This window comes from Eimeria necatrix, genomic scaffold (assembly GCF_000499385.1).
Source record: "Eimeria necatrix Houghton genomic scaffold, Enh_scaff4, whole genome shotgun sequence".
NCBI lineage: Eukaryota > Apicomplexa > Conoidasida > Eucoccidiorida > Eimeriidae > Eimeria > Eimeria necatrix.
The window spans coordinates 133,907-158,674 of NW_013654790.1; the positions used below are offsets into that span (position 1 = coordinate 133,907).

At 49.8% G+C, this 24,768-nt stretch overlaps 4 protein-coding genes across 4 annotated transcripts; 2 read left to right on the forward strand and 2 right to left on the reverse strand.

The window, feature by feature from the left end:
• Window positions 1–215: 215 nt before the first annotated feature.
• Window positions 216–1,625, forward strand: ENH_00058870 (hypothetical protein, conserved; the record flags this gene model as incomplete). The annotated part of the gene is made up of 1 exon (XM_013583624.1): window positions 216–1,625. One exon carries the CDS (start codon window positions 216–218, stop codon window positions 1,623–1,625), a length of 1,410 nt encoding a protein of 469 aa, XP_013439078.1.
• Window positions 1,626–4,007: 2,382 nt separating this feature from the next.
• On the forward strand, window positions 4,008–7,096 carry ENH_00058880 (Appr-1-p processing enzyme family domain-containing protein, putative; the record flags this gene model as incomplete). The annotated part of the gene is made up of 8 exons (XM_013583625.1): window positions 4,008–4,210; window positions 4,383–4,654; window positions 4,794–4,903; window positions 5,244–5,621; window positions 5,760–6,059; window positions 6,211–6,490; window positions 6,688–6,881; window positions 6,995–7,096. 8 exons carry the CDS (start codon window positions 4,008–4,010, stop codon window positions 7,094–7,096), a joined length of 1,839 nt encoding a protein of 612 aa, XP_013439079.1.
• Window positions 7,097–7,598: 502 nt separating this feature from the next.
• On the reverse strand, window positions 7,599–13,628 carry ENH_00058890 (hypothetical protein, conserved; the record flags this gene model as incomplete). Its single annotated transcript, XM_013583626.1, is given in 15 exon segments — window positions 7,599–7,889; window positions 7,894–7,910; window positions 8,244–8,820; window positions 9,176–9,333; window positions 9,467–9,644; window positions 9,785–10,186; window positions 10,316–10,476; window positions 10,610–10,688; window positions 10,790–10,947; window positions 11,140–11,460; window positions 11,584–11,674; window positions 11,802–11,975; window positions 12,161–12,232; window positions 12,366–13,242; window positions 13,522–13,628. Coding segments are annotated over 15 exon segments (3,663 nt in total).
• Window positions 13,629–14,731: 1,103 nt separating this feature from the next.
• On the reverse strand, window positions 14,732–21,834 carry ENH_00058900 (Proteophosphoglycan ppg1, related; the record flags this gene model as incomplete). Its single annotated transcript, XM_013583627.1, has 6 exons — window positions 14,732–17,332; window positions 18,009–18,109; window positions 18,229–18,341; window positions 18,476–18,835; window positions 18,951–21,185; window positions 21,323–21,834. 6 exons carry the CDS (start codon window positions 21,832–21,834, stop codon window positions 14,732–14,734), a joined length of 5,922 nt encoding a protein of 1,973 aa, XP_013439081.1.
• Window positions 21,835–24,768: the final 2,934 nt, after the last annotated feature.

Genomic DNA, 24,768 nt, shown 5'->3' on the forward strand with positions numbered 1-24,768 from the left:
TGTGGCAGTACGACATAGAATGAACAATGCGCGAATCGCGCTGCGACTTATTTGAAAAAATAGAACCACTCGCCCTGGACTATTCTTTGAGGAGACACTGATCTAGCCATCATACGAAAACACACAGCCGCGCGGTGCCACTTACGTGTCTAACCTCGCTACGTAAATCCGTAGCTCTTGCCTTCTTTCGTGTGCGTGTGAGCAGGCTGCTCAAAATGGGATTTGATGTATTCCACGCAACAGCTCTCGGTGTGACTCCCTTGCTGTCATTATGTGGGGCAACACGACCCAGCTACGATTCACGGGACTCCCTGGAGACATCTTATGATGCAGAAGGACACTTCGGGGTAGTTTGTAATGCAGCAAGGAAGGAGGCGGAAATTTTGCGTCTACTACTGTTACACTGCGACGAACTGGACAGACGGTATTTTAGAAGGCCCAAACCGGTTTTGCTTGGCGGGAACGCTGTAGAGATATCTTCAGAGCCCTTAGGACATGAAGAACACTCTCAGGCTTCTAGAAGAGGAGAAACGCAGGATGTGAAGTGCACGCGTCTGGAATCGCGGACTCGGCTTTTGAATGCATGCACCCACTGGCTTCTCAGTAGCAGTTTCGCTGTGCATTTTGCAGCTAGCAAGGGAAAAACGAAGTTGTGCCGCCAACTATTGGCTGCTGGGTGTTCCATTGACGCCCTCAACTATGAGTCTGCCACTGCTTTGCACATCGCATGCATCGAAGGACATCTTGGCACTGCAGGGCTCCTGCTTGACCATGGTGCTAACATCGACGCCACAACGCATCGCGGCGAATCGCCGCTGTTATTAGGGGCCTACAAACTGCACAAAGATGTTTGTGCACTGTTACTGGAGCGCGGTGCTGATCCGTCCCTTGTCACACGCACTGAGAAGCTGTCAGTGCTGCACGCAGTTGCTGCAGGAGTCACTCGGCAGGTGTCTATGACCTTCAAAGGCGCATCTTGGGATAGAGATGGTGTAACGGCTGCTCTTGCCGGTCTTGGCTCCAATTCTGACGGACTTGGCATACACTGGAAGACCAACAGCTACGCCGCGGTGGAGGCTGAGGTGGATCTGCGGCTGCCGAGTGCAACCCCTGATAGCCTCGATCTGTTTTTTTCCCCGAAGATCATGATTTCCAGAACAGCGAAGGCACAGGAGCTGCTTCTGGTCTTCATCAAATACTGCCCCTCCCAGTTGTACAGGCAACATTCGCGAAATGGCTTCACGCCTGCCAATTTGCTACAGCGCATGTGGGATGACTTTGTCGCAAAGAGGGCCCGGCTACTGCAAATAAATAGCCTTCAGCTTGCAGGACAAACAGAAGATGAAAAGGCGGATGCTTTAGGGGGTTGGGAGTTCTTGTCCCACCGAATGATTGTTCTAAAAGATTTACTTAGCGCACGGCTGGCTCCATTCTCTCCAGTGTCAGGGGTAGCTGAGTACTCAAGTACCCCCAGGGTGGAGGATCTCGAGAAGCAACAGAAAGAGCAATTAGCTGCCGACGCCCCTTGGCTTTTCCAGAAGCTGCTGTCCAAGCGCGCCTCACCTGAAAAACAAAGCCCCCAACAAACGGTGCTTCAGGGGAAAGAGCAAGGCAAGCAGGGATAAATCCATAACTCACCAGGCTTTGACAGTGACGCTCAATCTCAGCAACACTATGCACAGCCGCAGCAGGCCCTGCAAATGGTATCCAGCCGACTTGCAAGGATCTATTGGCATTAACGGTCTCTCTACCTGCAGCTGACCGTGAAATTAGGGGAAAGCGAAATTACCTGAAGGCTCAACAACAGCACAAGCAATTCCGTCTGTCCTGATCATCACTTTCGAGCTCGAGCAACCTGACACGGAGGACCCGTCAATTACTCGCCTCGAGCCAAAGAGTGGGGGGCCGGCTTGGAAGAGCCAGGCAGCTCTTCCCTCCCGGAAGGGGCCTTAGCGCATAGCTATCAAGGATTCTCTGAAAATAGATGGCCAGCTACGGTTCCCTTAGTCTGTCTCTCCAAGTCTAGAAGAGAAATTTTCGCCGCCCCTACAAAACGGACACACTGGGCAGAGGGGCTGTGAAGAAAAGATATATTTCTATTTCGAAATGGCTGTACCTGTGCACCTCCTGCCGGGTAGGTCAGCCCGATTGTAGGATTTCTGTGGTCAACAAGATGGCGATGCTTGCGCGTTCACGACTGGGCAACTACGCTTCTGCGGAAGCTTGTGCTAGATCTATAGTTTCACCTCATGCCAATTACGTTCTTTGCCGCAGCAGTGCACTCAGATTAATGCCATCAAGTGTCTAGGACAGGCAAATGTGCACTAAGTGGCATTATACAGACTTTTAAAACTGTAGTTCTAGAGTGTTCAAGAAGGCGCGTTGGCAGCACAATGCATAATAAGCCTGGATTTGTGTTGTGGGAATCGTCAACACTGAACTCCGGAAAGTCCCATATGTATACTTGCAAACATGTCCGCAAGCATGTCCGCATTTCTAGCGGCATTTTTTTTAATTTGTTTATCCTATTACTCGCTCGTGGGGGGAACAGAGCAACCGCTCTTCTTGATTTGCACTAACTCTAGCAGCATTGCTTTTATCACCTTGTCCTGTCAGGGCCGGCAGCGAGAGGCTCGAACGTTTCGTGAGGCTTTATGGTACAGTTTCTCGTCCTAGTTTTGCATTCATGAGCTGTTTTCGTGAGGGGTGTGAGCGTGGCTGTTCGTGAGCGACGATCTGAAGCTAATGCATAAGGCCTCATGACCTTATGCATTAGCTTCAGTTCCATGCTTTGCCTGAGCAGTCTGTTGAGACAACCTCCGAGTCCTCGCTGCTCTTGAAATGCGGTGGCAACCGCAATGATGTAGTCGCCAAGGTAGTCAGTGAAACGCAGGCGTCAGCGATTCTTAATTTGCTGACGTCTCTTGAGCGCACATTACACACTGAGTTAGCCAGGGCTGGCGTAGTTCCGCTGGTTCTCATTGACTGCTCTACCGCTACCGCACTCAACAATGCCGGCCCTGACGCTCGCTGGTGCGCACGCTACGCTGGAATACAGCTGTCCATTGCAACTGTAGAAGCATATGTAGATACACATGTTACCGTTATAATAAAGGCTAGGCTGAGCACGGTATTCTGAGCGGAGGAAAGTTGAAGATGTCGGGAACGGCACGGCGTGGCACCAGCCAACATGATGGAGTAAAATTTAAGGGATAGAGCTCGGCATTGCAAGCATACATTAGTAGACATAATGAACTCGTCAAGATAATCAAATGTTACTGAATGAGCGCTGTGGATCTGCTGCTCCGGTTCGTCCGCGGCACACATGAACTGAGCGCTCGCTGTTCAGTGCTGCAGCTGTCGGGCTTCAAGCAAAGTGTTACTTTGGAGCCGCTCACGTACTAACTTCATCATTTTGTCTTTGTCCTATAATACAGTTGTCACGCCTCTTATCCTTTGTCCTTTTGTACTGGGAGAGGATAGGAAGATACCGCTGACTGTACGAACTGCTCCGCTGGTGTTATTGCACAAACGCCATGTTGCATGCCTTTCTTGTCCTTGAAAATGAGCCCAGTGCTTATTTAACTCTGACAAATTTGTGAAAAATCGTCGAAAGCGACAATAAAACCGATTTTCTTGAGCGCTCTGTCCTAGCGAAACACTGGCACTTCAATTTGACCCATTTTGCCAGCGACCAGCCCAGGCTTACACTTCTTGCTCAAGTTACACTTAGTGCATCAGGGGTCCTGCTGCTTCCCTGTGTGTCCATTGTCTTTCTGTGTGGACGAGCATTAGAGCAGCCACTGGCCAACTTTGCGCAACTTTGCGGGAGTTGTTGTATTGCTGGTAATTGTGCGGCTCTTCAGACTCTATGCAGTAGTACGAAAACCCAAACACAGCATAGCTGAAGTCATCACCCGCCGAAGTCCTGTGAAGTTGCCAAGCTAGCGGGCAACTGAGCGGGCGCTCCCACTCGGGGGATATAAAGTGCTGACCTTGTCACAGCAATGTCGTTTGGAGACCTCATTCAAGATGCCGCGGCCTGGGTGACGGAGGAGATCCGAAAATCCATAGACGATTTGACCGATGAAACGCCAGTTGATCACCCAGGGAGGTCGTGGCCTGCTTCAACGTCCCCGCAGCATTACCAACAAGTACGGGCCCCCAGGCCCGTAACCAAGGTGGTTCCTCTTGATGCACTCGTGAACTGGTATGGCAGCAGAGCCCTTTAGCTCTTGGTTGTGATTCTTTTTAAGCCTTCTGCTCCGGATAATACGCTGCCTGCTGTTGTGCTGGACTCAGCGCAGCCTGTCGAGTCAGTTAGGCGCAGCTTTTCGAGTCAGTTAGTCGAAGTTATAGCCTTGTCTGGTGGTGCTCTTCAGGCAGGAGTCCAAGCTGGCCTATGATGACTTGGATAGCCCGACTCATTTGACCCCTGATCTCTCAACGGCGACGCATACGCCAACGAACTACAGAGTACCAGAGTCCAAGAAGCCAGCTGATGACCCTCTGCCATTTCGGGTCAACACTGATGTTAACAAGCATCTTTTTATCTACGAGGGAGATATATGCTCCTTGAGGACTGAGTGTCTTATGTGTTTCACCGCTGATGGATTCAGTGGCTCGGACGAACTGTCTGCGAGACTGCTTTCGAGTGAGCCTTCAGTGCTAATCATGAAACCTTTCAGCCTAATGTGAAACAGGAATCAGCGTAGAAAACTGTGTGCATGCTCATGGTGTCACGGGTACCGCAGTGGAGGGCACTTTCGTACTTGTGTGTGTTGACAATGCAGTCGGTGGCGAAGACCTATACACGGAGCTGTCTTACCAAGATGTCTGCCGAGCAGGAGAAGCGCGCATCTGCCGTTCTTTCAATTTACCATCCACTCATATTGCCTACACCGTACGGACGCAGTTGCGGGTTCCCGAAACATAGGGTTTGGAATAGTTGCCCAGCGCGAGTACAAGTTGGTAGTATTTTAAAATGTTGATCAGTGACCAGCTCTCAGCGCAGTTCCGACAATGGTGTGACACGTGAAGAATAGGCGGGGGAAAACAGTGCTTGGTTGCCATGATTTGCACCTTTTCGCTCGCGATATCCAACGATCATATATTCGCGTCAGCTTGCGTGCGTAACAACGAATATGCTCATGCATGCACGCACGAGCATGTTCAGCTTCACATGCTTCTAATGTTTGGTTCGTTAAGGCCTAGCTTTCACATGGGTCTGCTACTTGGCACAGGTGACTCCTCGCTTTACAAATCGCTATGTAACGGCGACCCACAATGCGTTGAATGCCAGCATCCGCGAAGTATTTATAGCGCTAAAGGAGTCTCGACTCAGAAGCATTGCAATTTCATGTCTCTCTCCAAGACTTGCTTCAATCCAGAGGAATGATTGCAGAAGAAGCGGTAATGTAGCTGAGGCGGACCCCAACGCTGCTGCAGCTCTTGGCGGAGAGTACGCAGTGATGCATACGTGTTTACGGAGTATTCGACGTTGGATGGAGAAGATGGTTGCTGACGTAGACGCTGTTGTTCTTGTACTGGGATGTCCTAGCGATGCAGCCATTTACAAGCAGTTTATTCCTGCCTACTTCCCCCGAGACCGTGCAGAGGAGGTATGTTCGGCCCTGCTCAATAGATAGGGAAACGCTGACGCAGGCACGGCAAGAAACCTGAACTTTGTTACGTCTAGCCGTTGCTCTCGTCAGTGATCGTTCCAGCGTGTTTTGTCAACTTCGGTGCTGATTGTACAGCTGGACGCTTCTTTCTTACTGCCGCGAGAAGTTGGAAACGCCAATGGGGAAATCGATGTTGCAGAGCGTCGGATTCGTCTCATAGCAAAGAATGAATCGGGCGCTGGAGCCCCAGCAGCAGATAGAGAGGCCGGAACAAAACAACCGGTTTTTGGCGGCATGCTGGCCCGCCAGGAGAAATCCGATGATGAAGGAGAGAGCGACAGTGACCATGACATCCTGGATTCCAACGACGTCAGTTTTCGTGTGGCGAAGGCAGAAACGGAAACTGAAAAAAGGCTTGACGTGCTCAACATAAAGGTGAAGGAACAAACACGGCCTCTACCTTCTGCATCGTGTTTTTTGTGGAGGTGTTTTTAGGGATACAGCGACGTTATCTGTAGACTACTGTTGCGCATACAGCCTCCGTAAAGAAGATCGTTAGCACTGTGTCGCTGTTTGTGAACGTCAGCGCCACGGCTTGAACCACTCGTCGGATAGCAGCGAAACGCTATATCAGACTTACTTGAGACAAGCAAACCTTCTCGCGGACAGTGCTGCTGGAGCTCAGTTGCAGCAATTGCAATTTATTTATCCGTCAGGCCACGACAACGCGGGAAGGCCCATCATTGTTTTCCTTGCAGCTGTATTCCCAGCTGCAACGGTCGACTCTTATGTCTTGTTGCTGCACATCATTCGGACGCTTGATCCTTTTATTCGGGACAAGTATACATTGTTATACGTAAACTCTGGTGAGTTGAGGCAGATATAACACTCACGATACAGTCCAACCTAGCACTGTCGGTACTTCGGGGTGGCGGCGAACATGCCCACGCCGAGTCTGAAACAAGAGCGGTCGCTTACGCTATGGATATAGCAACTTCGGTCGAGTCATTGAACAACAAGTACTGCATACACTGATTTTCTCATGCGGCGCATGTGTTTGCAGCGGTTCATCATTCCAACGCGCCGAGCATGACGCTTTGGAGCGAGTTTTTCGGCATGATGGAGAAGTTCGAAGACAACTTGGACCAGCTGCTCGTGCTGCACCCGGGCTTACTATTCAAAGCAGCGTTTACTTGTTGCTGGCCATACCTTGCCTCCCACGTTTGGAATGGCACAGTCTACTTAAAGTCTATTAAGGTGAGCAGTGCTGTAGTCATTTGCCTGTGGAACGTGAGGCTTTACATTCCTGTGGGGAGCAGGACTGACCGTGTGCAGTTGCAGGCTGCTTTTTTCTACACTTCTCTCCTCAGGAGCTATCAGTCCATGCAGGCAACCATATGCCGAAGTTACCGAACTACGTAGTTGAGTACGACGCGAAGCCGAAGACGAAAATCCTAGGAGTGACGCTGTAGCGTCCCAACCCAGCTTTGGATTCGCCTATGGCGCATCGATATTGCCGCTCCTTGGACTAATTGCCTTCGACATTCCCTAGCAGGCCACTGCGCAGGTGGTTTATAGCTGTCAGTTCCGTAGCGGCTCTAATGCTTCTCCAAAAACTTTTTTTTTGTAGAGGAACCGCACTGCTGGAGGGGATAGGAAGTTTGCATTCTTAGTTACTGTTGTCCCCTACATGGCAAATACCGTCTGTTGACGCTTTGCAGTTTTTCTCCACCCATTCAATGTGTCCGTGTGTGAGAATGCGGGTTTGTTGACGAGGCGTTATATGTAGCACTTGCTCATAGTTTCTCACAGGCTATTCTCTCATTTTTTTCTAGTGCGTCTTGCGTAGCATAGAGGGAAAGTTGCTGAGTTGGAAGGCTAGCAGATAAAGACAGAAATGGTGCAGCATGGGAAAGCTGCTCCATTTTAAAACATTGGCATTATTGACGGGCCGTCCCAAATGGCCCGTTCGGGTCAGTCCCCTGCGTGGACAATCTTCTCAGGTGCACAGGCGAGTATCCGCGTATTTGGAATTTCCACACGCTCATACTCATCGTGGGCCTCCGGTGAAACGTGAAGACACACAAGATTGAGAGGCCATCCAGCTAGGGGTTCCTGTCGGACGTTCCTTGCTAGGCGATACTTGGCTTTGTTCTCCACTATTCCCAGAGGTAGCCGCGTTGTTGTATTGTTGCGTGTGTGGTAAGTAAGGTTGTGACTCCACTGGTGCCTACTCGCATGAGGAAGAACAGATTGGGCACAGTGCTCATCGTACTAGGGATGCCTCTGCAGTCCTCTAAAAGGGTATAACAACTTCAGTTGGCTTAGTAACCTCTCTGAGCTTACCAAACATAGTGCAGCAGGCGTCGCAGCGAATCCTGCTAGTGACGAACTTGGCAGATCAGGCATGCGTCGAGCTGCGGCCTCGGTACGCTGTATGGCCACTGTGTTATCTGGTGACAGACGCAGCGACAGACGTACATTCGGGATGACAATGACCAGCAGATGCACACTGACTCATCTGACATGAGAAGCATAGTGAGCATTGTTATACTGCAAAAGCACAGTGAATTCTGCATGCCTGCACCGAACCGTTAGTTGCCAAAAGGGTTTCCATACCTGCTCCTGGCACTACAAAGGGAGGCGATCCGCTGAACTTGCTAGAGGCTAGGGGAAGCATACTGTTGCCAGCTTTGAGGCTACTACTGTATCGAAGGGCATTGGCGCTCTGCTGTTGATATGGCGTTCCGCCACTAGGCTGAATGGTCCCAAGCGTGCCCGACCTCTGGTATAACAATTGCGGAGCAGCTTGCGGATAAGACAACGGGCCGCCAAAAGTGTTTGCCCTCGAAAGAACAGGTTGCTGTATCGTTTGTATAATTCCTGAAGCTTGCTGAAGATGAACGCTGTGGGAGTGGTACTGATGGGCGCTGCTGTTGATGGCTGCATTGTGTTGGCTGGTTGTGGCGGTTCGAGGTCCAAACACTTGCATTTCCTGCACATCTGAGTGCGTGCTGTTGTAAATGCCACGAAATGGCAGCGCTTCAGGCAGCTGAGTTTCCTTCGAATAAAATTTTAGTAGTGCAAGAGGGGCCGCAGGATGCAGGCGGTAGGGGTTGAAGCAGCTCTCTAGCACGTAGCGTTCACTGCCACCGCTTAAGATGCTGGCGTGTGTTTCCCCTTGTAGTCGTTGAAACTAAGAAGCACAGACGATCGCATAATTTTAAAGTGGTCCAAAGTTACAATATGTCACAGCTACATGAGCAGAAAGCGTGCAATTTGAAAACCCGTGTGTGCTGAAAAGCATGAATGTTGTGTTCGCTGTAAGCTTTTGGGTTAACAGAAATTATGCAGTTTGAAAACTGGCATGCATAATTTTAAAGTGGTCCAAAGTTACAATATGTCACAGCTACATGAGCAGAAAGCGTGCAATTTGAAAACCCGTGTGTGCTGAAAAGCATGAATGTTGTGTTCGCTGTAAGCTTTTGGGTTAACAGAAATTATGCAGTTTGAAAACTGGCATGTGCTGGAAAAGCACGAACGAGGCGTACGCTGATGGGTGTCTTTAGGCTAAGCTGCTTCTTCAACGTAGCTACAGTGTTGAACAACTCAAAGCCCATTGTCCAAGGAATGACATTGTCTTTGTCTCCATGAAGGATCTTGATGCGGAAGTTGTGAAACGCAGACACATGAGTGTTCTCTTGAAGGTCTGTTGTCATGCACAGCACAAAACATGCCCTCTTGACCCATACCAATGGTATGCGGCGAACTTTCTTGTCTTCGCCAAAAATAAGCAGGATGTTACTGTGCGTAGCTAAGTATATAATTGGTAAAAAGCTCACGTTTGACCGCCATTAGTATGCTCTCGAGCTGCTCCTTGTTGTCCCACGAGATCTGTTTGCTAACCAGGCCACTAACAGCACGAGACAAGAAACTGCCCCCTCCCATTGCTGACGCCGCAACCTTAGAGGCCATCGCTTTGGTAGATGTGAATGGAGCTAGCAAGATTAGACGGTTAACCTACGAAACCCGTATAACACGAATAGGCATATATCTATAAACAGCCCAACCCCATTCAGCTGATAATGATGAGAAAACGAACACTTGTATTTTTATATATGCCAGATTTTGCCAAGGATGCCCCTTTCGTATTTGCATACCGCGAGACGGACGCCGGAATAACCTGCCGATGGCGTCCAACCATGAACCTTGCAGACATGATCCACTCCGTCTTTACTAAACATTGTAACATTGAAAGCATCTCTGAAGGTAAGCATGCTGTCATCGAAGCTCGAGTCTCCTTGGGACCTTGAACTGCTTGATTGGAGGTTCATTGTCCTTGCCAGACCAGCGTCAACTGTTGCAATGTTGTCCCAGGACTGGGTGCTTCCGCTTTTCTTGTGGCTAGGCGTTGCAAACATTGAATCTCGGGTAAACGTGGTAGCTAAGTCTGCTGCTAGTGCACATGCGACGGCACAGCCCAGTGAGTACCCCAAAATATTTACAATGATCGAATCTTCGTCGTGGTGCTCAATCAATTCCTGGATAGCGTGTTTTACAGCCTGAAAGACCAACCCATAAGTGAAGTGACTTTGGAAAAGACCTCCCCATAAATACTGCCTGTGCTCCTAAACATACATAACAGAATGGCTTAACACGTATAAACCGAACAGTATGAACAAAAACCCCACTTGGAAAGCTGCGCTTCTGATCGTGCATGGTGATGGGTGTCCAGTAGAGTTGCCGTAGCCTGGAATGTCAACCATCAGAAATGCTGTGCGGTATCGGCTGTTTTTGCTGACTCCATTCATGTCGTACAAGAAGGGCCCAAAGGCGGAAAAGGTGTTAGATTCTGAGATAAAGAATAAAATAAGGCCAAACGGTCAGTCTTGGGGACACTGGGGACACTAATGACACAAAACGCCGATACGCTAGTTTGCAGAGACAAAACGCTGCGCTGATTCTGCAAGTGCACCATTATTTACCTGCTTCAGCTTCAGAGGGGACTTCCCCGCAAGCCCAATTAGCTGCATAAGTCGTTTGGTCTTGTGTAGGATACCTCCGCTGCACCGGAGAGTAAGAGAACAGTCAAGGCGAATTAAGGTCTATCAATTCACACCTATTTAGAGACTACGGATGTGTCTATGCAAGCCTGATCCACTTACTTGCTGGTGGTAAAGACGATAGACGTCGAGGGCGCTAAGCAGTCCGGTCCCCCCCGATTCAGAAGTAGATGCAGAGTCAATATCTTCAGACGAGTCAACAAACTCACTTGGCGGAATTTCAGAGGCCCAACGAAGAAGCTTCCAGGCGATTACGAGGCCTATTTCGCCACAAGCACACAGCAACATCTTAATGCAAGTATTAGAAGTGGCGCAAATGAATAGATGCACACTGACGTACTTGCACAGGCATGCAAAAATGTGTAAAACCACAGAAATACATGGCTAATTCATTAATCTTGCCGTCCCTCAAAGCGAAATTGCCACCGCCTGACAACCCTGCGTTAGCTCACCATCCAGAGCTTGCATATCTTTGCCTCCTAAAAATATCCACAAGTGGAGGGGAAGCTTCTGCGAGGCAGCTTCAGGGCGGGATTCGTAGAGGCGGCATACGGCACCCGGGTTGCAAGCAAAGGAGCCGGCCGTCGTGGCTAGCCTGTACTGCCGCTGTTGTTCTGCTTGCTCCTCCCTAGAGAATGCAGGCAAGAAAGGAATGACCTTCGGATTTGCCGGCTGCATTGCCTCTGCCTTGGCAACGCCGGCGTTTGGCACGCTGGCCCGTCTCCAAAATCCTCTGGAAAGCCATACATCTTCACTGGTATAGCACTGTATGCCTGAACGCAAAGTAAACGCCATCGCACCCGATCAAAATCCATCAAATCCGTGGAACAACAACATGCTTTTGGGCTTGAACTGTTTTCGGCCAGAGATTAACCCTCGCATTCCAATGGGCTCACAAGCAGCAGTTAGCCAATCATGAGGGCTTATGGGTGGAAGAAGATATGCATGATAGATGTGGGGCTCCTTTTGCGATGCAGTGCATCGATCCTGAAGCGTAGAAATGTGCAGGCTTTAGCAAGGAACAACATTAAAGTTGAGCAGCCTTGGAGGGAAAATTGTGCATTTGGTTTGCGTGGCGGCCGTCGAGGTAAAAAAACAGCAGTCGAACACTTACTTCAAAAACAATATCTGTCAACTTGTGAATGTACGTTTCCATCATCCCTCTGATCACAGTATAATTCTCTAAGAAGCCTTTCGTCACGTTATATGGCCGGGGATTGTAGCAAAACAGCTCTTGCCACGAAACTCTCCAGTTGCTTAATTTGACAGGAGATGTTTCGAGTCTATTCTGAACATTGCACCCCAAACGAATGATTCGAGCAACTCGCACAGTTTTGGAGGCAGAAGTTGGCTGACAGTTCAAGTCGGCATTTGCACGGACAACTGCATGTGGATTTAAGGGACTTATTGTGCCCATCAGCATTACCATCCGCAAACACATCTACTTAGATTCCTGCGTCGAGCCTCACTCACCACCGGTACCTGTATACCGAGTCCTGCTGCGCATCTGTACTTGTACATTACTGCTGGACTGAGTCCTCCTTGCTGCGCAAACATTTACCACAGAGTGCACTTCGTAGAACGCAGCTACTTTAGCAGCAGCTGAACATATGAGCTACAAACATAGAGCCTTAGTATTAAGTTTTTTTATGCAGGTTTTGATGCTGGCTGCCCCCACCAATCGTGTAAGTATCTTGCGAGTCTTGAGGGAAGAAGGGAAGGCGCGAATATCTCGATGTTTGCGCGGTTTAGTTTCCGAATGATGCTTTCCGTAATGAGATTTTGCAATGATAGAGTGATTAGGTGAAGCTTGGGGATGTTGTTGATGGAATGCAGATGCGTTTTGGGGTCTAACCGGGGTGCAAATGCCAGTTGAGATAATGGGGGCCCCTTGGGCTGCCGTTTCCACAGTCCTGAGGCCCTCCTGAGATGAGCTTTTTAGCGATTTGACGCTCGGTCCTGGCCTATGCCGGAATGTAGGTATGGCAGGTATTGACGTGTGGCTAGGGCTGCATGCAGCGTCGAAAGAAGCGCAAGGACTCCTGTCGTTCGCGATAACTCTGCCGCGCAACACCAGCGTCTGCTCGCGAGAAAAAGAATCAGCGTTAAGCGAAAACCGACTTTCCGGTGACGTCATGTTGCTGGGAGCCTCTACTTTGAGCCCCTCAGAAGATGCCACTGTGGCACGAGAGGCCGAACCTATCTCGCTCGAAGAAAGACGATCGCTGGCAGTCGTCTCGCTACAAGAAGCATCACTGAGTACGGGAGATGAAGTGCATACTTCCTCTACCTCCTTTTCTTGTGACACGTCGGTCCTTGCGGCTTTGCTGGGAGTTATGGCGCTCCTACTGGGGGCCTTCGAGGGCCGTCTACCACCGTGCGAAGCGGAACTGCTGAAGGGTGAAGCTCCTCCACTATTGCGTTTGCCCCCACACAGCCGTGCCGATATCTCAGGCTTCATCTTCTGACTAGATCGTGACGTCGGTCCGGCCGGTTCTGAATGGTTCGTTCCGGCGGCTGAGCCGACACCACGAGTCGGCAGCGGCAAGGCTCGCCTACGGCGCAACGTTATGCCAACACAAGCTCCAGTATGAATAGTTACTGCTAAATTGTCCCCATTACAGTTTGAAAACGAGAGTCACTGGCTGTAAAATCTCCAGCCTTGATACGGTGCGCCAAGCGCCAGAAGGCAGCAGATGGTTGGCTGGCCCTAGACGAAAGAATCCAGGGACTCAACACCAAGCTGCTTCGGTCTAAATCACAATTGTTTCGTCTATACAGTGCAACAGATGCAAACTAATTGCCCAGATTACGTGGAAGGATAAAGGACTCGCGGCCCATCGACAGCCGACAGGCCCCCGCACAGACCCGCTGCCAAGGCGGGAGTAGGCACAACCAAACTGTTCTCTGGAAAACGTATATAACTTGAGACCAGACGCATTTATGATTAAGTATTTTAGCTGAGTACATCATCACATTGGGACTTATCTGCTGGATTCCGCTTAACAGCAATGTGGTCTTGGCCTATGACCCACGACTGGCGCGCCTTACTTCCTCCATAAGCATCACCCCATTGCTCTTTTGTGACACAGAATATTATTTAGTAAATACTTTGCAGTTTTTTCCTCTCCCCGAAGCTGTTGGCTTGCAGGAAAGTCTGTTGCTTCCCGAGCTCGCCTGCCCGGTTAAGTGTGTACACTGAAAGAGCCACTGCGACGCGATAGTTGTACCTGTGCGAACGCACGTGCTGCATAGGTCTACACAATAAATCAGTGAGACATGTGGAAAATTACAGAAAAAATGTCGCATTGGGACCACGAGAAAGAGCCAACCAAAGCAACAGAAAAGCCCAAGAGTGGCGGTCCTCCTGTTGCAAGCACCCGTCGTTGAAAGGAAAAAAGCCGGGCAGATCGGCTTCAACTGCTGCACGATAACAACGTAACTGGCTTGGAGTAAGAAGATCTCTTGGAAAAACTCAGACCTTCATACTATATCATTTGTAGCGAACTGCGCAGTCTAAGGTGCTGCAAAGCTCATATCTGTTTGGTCTGCAGTAGTTGAGATGATAAAACTATTTCGCGAAATTGGAGGAAAATTGCGTGCCTATATCTTTGTTTTGACGCGTCAACTGTTCAAAATATAATCTTTAGGACTTAGACGGACTGCTAGATCCTTGTATTGAGTGGTTCCGCTCCACAAACCAGTGATTCTGTTCTCTAGAGATACATAAAAGGAACTCATCGGGAACCCTCAACCCTTAGCTATGGCAAATCAGTAGCATGTGATTACTCATAATAACAGTAACATTGTGAGGGTTTATTCCCGAAGCGGCAACAGATGACAACTTGCAAAGTCGCAAATCCTAGCATTTTTCATTGGGCCCCTTGCAGAAGTATGCATCTGGGGGAAACAGCTACTGCCAAAATTCCCAGTGAAGGGACGAGCCTCAAGTCTGCACCAAAAAGAGCTCAACAAAAAATTGATGAACCCCCAGTTCAATTAAACTTCGTTTGCAGTTCAGCAAATCAAGGGATGCTGCCACTGCTACTTAGTGTCTTTTCTCCTAAGTAGGGTTCTAAAGGGCATACGCGGCCCTCCATGCAGCGGCACAGAGGACGAGTCCCATGGAGGTTTCTCTCCTCGACCTTTTGTGCCTTTACACGCACTTGCCACTGTCGATTGTCTAGAGTGGAGAGCAGGTGTTGCGGACCGTATGATAGCTTCGTTTGTTGAAGTCTGTTTTGCGTTCCCATGCCGTGAAATATTGACTGGCCTGCCACCTGCCGAAGCTGCTCTTCTTTCCGAAGCGCTGCTCGCTGAGGAGCTGCAAGGCTTTGCCACCGAAGGAACCTGCGCTGCCGTAGGCAAGTTCGTGACTCGAGTCTGCTCTTTCTTCATTGTCAAGGAGCCTTTCTCGCTGCGTTCACTCTTACTTCTGCTCTTGCGGACTCCAACGGGAAAGCGCTCCTGACAAGCCTTGCTGGACAGGCGAGGCGTGGCAGGGGAGACGGTATTGGCTTTGGCCTGCTGCGTTGTTCCTGGCAGTTTTTGGATGCAGCTCGGCAGCTGACGAGGGTTTGAATTCGAAGTACGGCAGTGACGCGAGCTGGAGTCGCTGGGTTTGCGGATCGTACAGGCCTCAGGCTTCTTCTGGGACGCAACAAAGGCTTCCTTACATCCCAACTGAGGCAACTGGCGTGATAGCAGCCATATTAGCTCCCTGGCGTCTGCTGGAAGCACCAACGACATTCTCTCTGCTTCATTTTGCGCGCAAGCAGAGTTCACCTTTCCACTTTCATGAACGGCTCTATTAGTGAAGTTGTGCCTCTTGATTGTGGCTTTGCTTGGGCTTAACAGAGCTTCTGTGGGTGCTACTTCGCCTGCTGCGCTGTTGGTTCTCCGGGGAGATCTTATTTTGCGCGCGGCAGCAGCAGGTGAGGTGTTAGATTCCCGAAAGAGCTCTTCGCCCGAGAGAGCCCGACGCGCTGGAGATGCTAATCTGCATATCGCCGCAGCCTCAGTTGGCGTCGCTTCAGCAAAGATGCGATCACAAGCTGTAGCAATGCAAGCTTCGCATCGCCGGCTGGAAGAAAGACAGCTGCCGTTAGAGGTTCTTGAGAAGAGAAGCGTGGGAGACAACAAACATAGTTCCCCCTTTTGCTGCCTGCTAGCCATTGCGATAATAGGGCCCCTGCTCTCCTTGGCGGGAGAGCTAACAGAAGCGTTAGTAGGTGATTTGCGACTGTGACCGTTTTCTGGGTAAAGAGAGCCTGTTTCCCTTCTGTGCTGCAGGAACTTCAGCTTAAAACTCCGCCCAGCTTCAGCAACCAGCAGTTGCGCAGACTCCGTGGCACTGTGCACATCAGCCATCTGTTTTTCTGATCGCTCGGGCCCACTTCTTACATTCTCGCACTCAGTATTCCGTTCAGAGGAACTATTCCGAGAAGTTTGTGGCTCGCTCAGGGCGCTTCGAGAGGGACAACCAAGGATTGGTGAGTCGAATTCGTCATTGTGAGCATCACAGGCATCCTCATTTCCTTTAACCTCCTCAACAACTGTAGACAACCTTTTGCTCTCTCTCAACTTTGCGGGTTCACTAAACAGCGAATTTTGGAAATCCACAGCAGCGGCTGCTGATGTACCGCCACACACTTCTTCCACTGCAGAAAAGTGGCAATTACTGTACTGATCGTCGCGGTTGGGATCAGGAACCTTTGAAACCTGAGAAGGCGTTCCATCTTGTGAAATTGGCGTCTGGAACCCCGTCTCTGCTGGGAGATGCCGGGCTACTTCGCCCCTTAGTTCCACCGCTGGAGCAGAAACAGCATAGCTGGAGCTGGATTGCCTTGGTGTAGACAGAGAAGAAGTGCATGAAACCCCTTTTTCAACGCCAGTCGAATTTCCGGGTGACAAGCATGCAGATGAGACATCTGTGGGCTCTGTAAGGGACTCTGCGGACAACCCACATGTTGAGGACGTGGCAGCAGAGGCATGAGCATTGTTAGGTCCTGTTGCTGAAGCCGCTGCACTTTCTGTCCCAGCAAAGCTTTTAGGCTTTGCTGGCATGCTGTGATTTCCAACTTCGGCCTCTGATTCCCAACTTAGCTGCTGCTCCTGCTGATCATCCTTTGGTTTGTCCAACACAGGGTCCACTGCAATCTGTTGCTGCTGAGTTACTTTGAGGCCAGCGACGACAGTTGGTCCCCCGCTTTTTGCATTTTCATGTGGAGAAGGTTGAGGGGTTTTGTTGTCCTCTGCCTTCTCTAAGTTATTTCCACTGTTCTTTCCCGTTATCTGCCCGACTGTGCTCCCACAATAAGTCTGCACTGCTGGCGCCTTGCAAGAGTCTTCTTCAGGGACTACCACAGTTGCAACGGTCTCCAGCTTTGACACTTCATTGCTATTACCATCTTGGTTCCTGTTCGCCGTTTCAGTCTTGCAGACTTCTGTCGCATGTGACTGCGCAGCAGGACTTGGGTACTGTTGCGCAGTCACTGATTCCAGCGGTTGTTTGAGCTCCTGCAACGAGGCGAAGCGCTGCCAGGTGGAAGGCGGACAGGAAAATGATCTCGTTAGGTTGCATTTGGTGCTACTATCAACCCCTAGGAAGTGCTTTTCGCGTTGATGCGTCTCGTTGGCCCATTTCTGACAGCACAACAAAAACACACAGGTGCATGGAAATGTGAAATGCATCGTTTCACCTTTAAAAAAAAGGCAGAAGCAGTACGGCAGTACGACAAAAATCCCTCTGAAGCCCTCACCCCTATGACCAAACTAGGAGTCGGTGGCGCTCGCCCTCTGCCCCTGCCAGCCTAACTAAAAGACTCCAGCAGTTGCCTTCAGCCAACCACAGCGTTGGCGGCCTCATATCTGCCTACTGCAAACCCTCAGTCATAAACCTGGAAAAATGCCGTTTCAAGTAGCCTCTTTCCGCGCATACCAATGATGCGGGGAGAACATGGCATCCAAAACATTTCGAGAGAGTCACTCTACATACAGGCCATACTGGCATTCACAAGAAAGTTCAGCTGGTGCTTTCATCTCTTTTCCTTTGATTTGTGTGTTTCCTCGCGAGTCAACAGGAGAAAGACCACCCGAAAATAGCCTCCAGCAACTCAAAGCCCAGGAAGCGACGCAAAATAGCAGAACTACATACGGTCTCCCTCTCAGTCTCTTTTCTTTCATGCTCTCTTTCTTTCCGCAGTTGTTAGTATCTGGCGTGCTAATCCAGCACCTGTGGAAAATTGCTGCCCGGTGCAGCAGAATTTAGGCATCAGTTGTCTCTGCTCTCTTTCTAGGCAGGGGTTCTACAATGTCTCACCCCTGTGTCCCTCCTGAGGGCTTCTCTCAAGTCTTTCCTTTCTCCAGCTGCATTAGCAGAACTTTCAAAAACTCGATGCGAATTTTTCTCTTTTGTGCCTTCTGACAAACACATAGATGCAGTGTAAGTAACAAAGCATCGGTGAAATCGTGCGTCACATGTATGCACGTCTGAGCAGGTATCCGCTAGCTTCAATGCCAGCTCAGTCTCTAAGCCTCACCATCCTGAGATGCGCTGCTGAGCACGAGAGAATCAAATGTGGTCAGTGAGCCATTTGCCCTAACGGTTGTGGGATTGCTCAACCCATTAGTAGCCTTCCCGATCTCCCTTGGACTGAGTGTCACCGCAGCTCCTAGTATGGCCTGTGTGCAGGAACGTACAGCAACAGATGCAGAAAAGAAGTCATTTATAAACAAGGAAAAATATGGTTGATGAGAAGCTTCAGCTAGCAGCAGCTATGAGTATACTGGGCACGTGCCTGTCGCAAGCGCGCGTTTTCTTCGTCTACTATTTCGTTCGTCCTTCGCAGCATGTCATTCGCCTCCTGTACTTCTTGCAACTTCGAATTGTACATGCACATCGGAGACGCCCCTGCGCCGGCGTCTGATGCTTCAATGCCCATTGAAACGGAAGAAGGCAGAGCAATAGACGTGCTGAAATGGACGTCATTAGACATCCGGAATTCAGAGCAGAAAACAGGACCTGTCTGAAACCTGGATACCCCGCTATGGGACGCAGAGGAAATCACAGGGTGATCGGATGAGCCTCCATGTGCCGCCTGTCCACCAGAGCATGAAGGTCCCCCGTGGGTGTCAACTGCACAGAGTCTGCAGCACAAGAGTGCATAAAAGCAACGGAAGTGAACGTGACAGGCTCAACTGCAGCCTCTAGCCTAAACTGTATGTCCTGAACAGGAGCCGTCAAACCAGCTTAGATGCCTACCGTGGATCAAAAGCCTGCGTCGGTCTATCAAGAGGCTCAGCCGGGCGGCCTCCGTCTGAAGTGTTATCGGCAACTCCACTCCTCCAATTATCGTTCGAGCTTGTTCTAATCCCTTTCTGTCTTTTTTTGCATGTTCTACCTCTCGAGCCTCCAGAAGCATCGATCAAAGATGAGGTTTCAGTCTCGCGACACAAGGAAAGGCTTGTTGCTGCATGCCCTGCCGTTTCCGTTTCCTCCGGACTATTTCCACCGTCAACTGCGGGCTCGCTTTTGTGTCTCCATTGCACGGACGGATCGATGTAAGTGCCAAAGTTTGGTCGGGGCTGTGGAGATATTTCGTTGTCGTGGCCAGACAGGCTTTCACGGGACATTTCCCGCTGAAAGCTTGAAATGCCCCTGTGCGCCTCTTCTTTTCCCTTCCCCTCTGCTTGTGCAGGACTGCTGCATTTGCGTAGCAGGGTATCGCCACTGGTAGCAGTAGCAAGCGCGCAGCCATAGGTGTCGGCTACTTGAAAGGCTTTGGGCCTGCTAAGTGCGGATCCAGTTGCAGCTTCAGGGGGCAGAACTTCGTTACTCAGGCTACTGAGGCTCAGCGTGTTCCTCCCTAAGGGTCCCTGGAGAGCACTATCTTTATTTGCATCTCTGTTGCTGTCGTTGTCCTGATCATCTCTGTCCTGTTTGTATGAGCTGTGCCACTTGCGTCTGGCCTCAGCTGCGCTGACGCGTATCTCATGGAGACTTTTTTTCAAGGCCTCGTGCTGGGCTGCAAGTTTTGCTTGTTTTCTCTTCATTTCGTCCCGCTCGATCTGTGCCAGCCTCTCTGCCTGTGCGCACTCTCTCAGTCTGCCCTCCGCTGCCTCTTTGTGGGCTCTGAGTTGTTTATTTTCGTTCCGCAGCCGTTCTACGGTCTCCTCAAGGTCGGCCATTTTCAAGTCTGAGACATGGCGAGTAGCGCTGAGCTCGTGATAAATTGCTGCCCTGGCTGAGTCTGCTGCTGCGAGCTGTTCTGCAAAATGAGACTTGAGATTATCATGCTCCCGCCTGAGGGTCTCCATTTCATCTTGCACTTCTGCGGCCTCTTTAGTCTTTTTGTCCAAATGCCGTTTGAGCTCCTCGAAGGCGTTGCTCTGCTCTTCTTCTCTCCTCTCTTTCAGCTTTTTGTTTACAAGCTGCAAAAATGAGATCTCGTTGCGCAAGGATTCGCACTGCAACTCTGCCTTGCGTAGCCCCTCGCGACACGTTGTTAACTCCTGCTGCAGTCCCGCCGTCTCCTGTGCTTGCAAAGCTCCCTCTTTAATGCCCTTGACGAACACACTTTCGATTTCTCGCAAACACTTCTGAGCAGTCGCCTCTCCACCATCAAGATCATCACCTAGATGCTTCTGCTGCGCCTCAGCAATGGCCTCGGAGTCCCTCCAATCCAGAACCAGGCGGTGTATGCGATAAGAGATGTGAGCTCTACTCCTTGCTTTCTCCAACTCTTCCCGCGTGTTTCTCAACTCTTCCTTCAGGTCAGCTACTTCCGCAGACAGCAAGGAATTTCGCCGCATTTCGGCAGCGATACCACCGCCAACAACAGGAGCAGCTGCGCATTTGTTCGTTTCACATGTGCTAGAAGCTTGATTAGAGGCCAAGAGAACTGTAAAACCGTCTCGAGTCATGCCACTGCGCTCAGCAGCTCCGGGCTGCGGAGTGGCCCTCAGGACGGCCCCATGGGAAGACTTGATAGTCTCGGCTGGAGGCATCTGACGCGATAAGACCAATTGTGATTCCTTGCTTTTATGACCATTGTCTGTACTGGCAGCAGGTGCACAGGCCTCCTTTGCTCCTACAATGGGCGCAGCCTCCCCTGCTCTCTGACTAGGGGCCGGCGTCGCGGTTGTGGACTCTCGTGATTCTCGTGTTAGAAGTGTTGTGGTCGTCGCAGCACTTCGGGAAAATTGAAAAAGGCCTCCAGCATACAGTGCAGCATCAAGTTTGTCTTCTGCATCTTCTTGCATCCTCAAGCGCTGCCTCGCCTGCTCAACAGAGCCCAAGAGGCTGGCGATATCAGAGTCGGTGTGGCCCTCACTGCTCTCCTCGTCTGCAGTATCATTCTCTTTTTTCTTCAGGTGAGGAGGATGGTGTGAATGCAAGTTCTCCTTGTAGAATCCACGAGAGACGGCAAAGCTGAGTGGGTCACGGCTCTCTGTCCCAGCAGTATCCACCAGTCCAGTGGACCTCCTGTCCTCCCTCCTGATCACAGAAACGGTAGTTGCAAATTGGAGACATGTTCATCAGTCAGTTGCATAGAAAAATGATGGAATTGAGACTTAGGCATCATTTAAACTGGCAGCGCTGCATCTGGTGTTTTTGAGTCTTGCCTATCTCACCTCGTGCTCCACAAAGTCAGCGTGGGCTCCGCCTGGTGTAGACAGCTTTCCGTGAAGCTGTTTCTGTGTCTCAGCCTGCTACTGGAGGCTGTAGCGTCAGATGTTTGGGGCTCGGCTTTTTGAGCTGAAGCTATATGTGTGCGTTCAGCTTGGTTGCTTGACTGGAAAGGAGTACAGGGAGCAAAGGCATGTGCCCGACTAGGCATTCCTCCAGCTGGGGCATTGCAAAAGGAAGTTGCATGTGTGCCTTCAATTATTGCCAGCTCCTTGCTCAAGTCGACATAGATGTCGGCGTCTGGGTCAACTTGGTCCTCATCAGCTGCGACCAAGGGTTCGCCGGTGCACTGTACTTCGGTTTCCGAAGATATGGAGGGGAAAAGTTGTGTCTCTCTTGGAGCACGCTTTTCGGAAGGAGCTTCAACTTGCTGTTCAACCGTCTCCGGTGCTGAAAAGAAGAGCTCAGATGTCACCAGCGGCATATTTATCTGCATTTTGGGAATCTGACGCTCCATTTTTCCCTCGAGCTGGCAGATATTGAAGCGATAAGTGAATGAACGCGCCAAAAAGTGAAGAGCATCAGCAGAAGACGGACAGAATCAACACGGGCTCCTTGAAACTTTGGAATAGATCGAAATATCGTTTGAAGACCACTTGCGGATGTTGTTTTCGGGCTTCTCGGAGGTTTTCAGCATAATACTGATTCCACCAAAAGTTTTTTTCACGAGGTTTCAAGTCAGGAGAGCCCTGTGGGTTTCTCAAAAGGTAGAGGCCTTGTTGCTCTACAATAGGGAGGCCACTTGCGGGCGGTCTGGATGCCGAGCTCTGGCCAACTGTGAAACGCTGCAAAAGGCGCGAAATTTAGCAGTATTTGAGCCTTAAATAAAGATTTTAATGGCATGGAAAAGGATTTTTGGGATAATCATTCACGGCTCTTATTGAAACGCTGTCCTTCAATGTCGCCTCGTTGAGTTGGAAAGGCGAAACATAGATTGTCAGAGAACTCAAGTGTGAATGCCTATCAAAACCGAAAAAAGGCACTGCGGAGAGTAAAATAAAAAAACCAGATATAAAGAAAAAATATTTTCTATGTTTTGTGATAGTCACGCGTATATCCAAGAGGACGCGACGAGCTTGATGGGCGGTTCAGCGTCGGCCGATGCTAGACAGCGGACCGATGCGACACTGTCCAATCTTCCCCTCACTTCTGGCGTAGTTTACATTAAACTTGCCAACCAATTTATCAAAAACATGCATTTGTGTCATTAAGTGTTTCGCAGCAAATCATATAGCGCAGATGTGATGCCGACTTCGAAGAGGGTTTCGGCCCCGCACTCCCTCCAGTGTGCACTGGCCGCACTGCGCCACTGAAAGAGAGGCATTACGCCGATGCATCTGCGCTTTTACTCTCGTTAGAAGGCACCAAAATAGCATGATAATTTAATACATTGAGTGGCCGACAGGAGAGCCATGGGATACACGAGACGGCCAGCCGTGGCCCAGCCTAAGTCCGCCACGATGAATACGAAAGGGTTCCAACAAATTCATCTGTGTGCTTCAGTATATAGAAAGCTTTTGTGGAAATATTCGTGCATTGTGCCGGGTTCCCCAGTAATATGCTGCATGGGCTCTTGCCCCCCTGTATACATGATGTCCGACAGGCAACCTTTGTTCTGCGACCTTGGCCCCGCGTGAGGACACGATAATGTCCGACCTTCCCCCCTTACATACTCTATTGGCATTTCTTCTTTGAGAGTTTTTGCTTCTTCTTATCACTTCAAACTCCTCACCTTCAAGACTATGTTGGCCAATTTTTGCACCTGTTATCGAAAGAGCTGCTTTAGTGTTGTCCATTAAGTATTTCCAGTTGTATTTCCTGGAGCTATTTCTCCAGTCCATACCAGGCCTGTCATGATTTATATGTTTCCTTTGCATTTTCAACGTATGTTCTAGCTTGCCTCCTCTCGCCAACTTTTCTTTGAAACTGGAACTGTTTGTCCCAACACCACTTGCGTCAGTTGAGCTTTCCTCCACGACATATAAATTTGATTTGATACTTAGCCTTTCAATGCCTCTTCAAAAGTCTGTAACTTATTCAGTTCCTTTTCTCATCCGGCCCTCCAAGAAAGCCACTGCAAGCTGGTTTTGGTCAGCCTGACACCGAGTCTCCGCTTAGAGTTGAGTTGTAGGCGTACTCTCCACAGTTCGCGGATTTTAAGAGGGATCCCAGCGCCATTTCGAAGCCATGTATGGTCGTGCGTATTCAGGTGTGCTGTGCTGCACGCATGTGTGGGCTCATGAACTGCTTGATGCATGCTGGACCGCTTTCGCAGTAGGCTGCAAGAAAAAGCAGTTAGAGTGAAGCTATGATGAGGTTTTTGAAGGCCATATCTGCAAAACTTCTCGTACTAAGATACATGCGCTCTATCAAATTTAAATTCTGCTTCCGGTAACGGTCAGCATGAGACAAAACGGAAAACGCAGTCTCAACTCACACTGCTCACACGGTTGCAGGGCCGACACCAGTCGCACACCACTTCAGTGTCAAAAACGGAGCCACCGAACGTTCACAAGCAGTGCCTGCCCACCCACCCCAGTTCATCTTCGCGATGTTGATTAAGAGGGGGTGTAGTTGATCCCTGCTTAGATAGCAGTATGCTAAACAGCATAGACAACATCTGTAAGTGGATACTTCTGCAACGCAGTTTCCTTTCTGCAGCTCAGAGATGTTCGTTGAGAGGGAGGCAAAGTGAATGGCTGCAGACTCATTCTAGCCTTGATTGACTTGTCCAACATTCTTGCACACTAATTAAACAAACTAAGCCCATCCCGCATTAATGCGTTCCCCCTGCTGCATGCAAATTACTATTTCTACCACGTTGAAAAAGAGCTCACGGTTAATTGCTTATGTCTTTTCCAGCTTCATAGCGCAAGAGCATATCCGAAGCTCGGCCCTTACTGCAGCTCAGTAGCACTGAAAAGTACCACCTGTACTACTCGTTGGAGTCACCTTGGGCTTGAGGGCACCAGGGTTTGAAGTGGCTTCATGGCCACAGTAGTCCCAGGCTGCTTTTCCCCAAAATAACTTCGCTGAACTTGAAGATAATAGGTCTATTTAATAGAGCGTATATGAATTAGGTTTTTGAATGAGGGCCTTTGGTAATGTGTACCTTGGTGCGGGTTGCCGCTGTGGCTTCATAAACCAAAATGGGTTCTGTGCAGTGTGGGAATATACTTCCTGCAAAACCATAGATCATATATGCAGCCAGACGTAAATCCAGGAAACTGACGATATATTTGAATAATAATAATAGGTTGCTTCTTGTCAGCACCTGGATAAAAATAAGGGCTTTCATCTTTGCAGGCGTAGCCAAAACGGACGCTGTCTTTAACGATCTTTAGACGCTATCTTTGAGAGCAGAACATCGGACCCCTGATTCATAGAAACT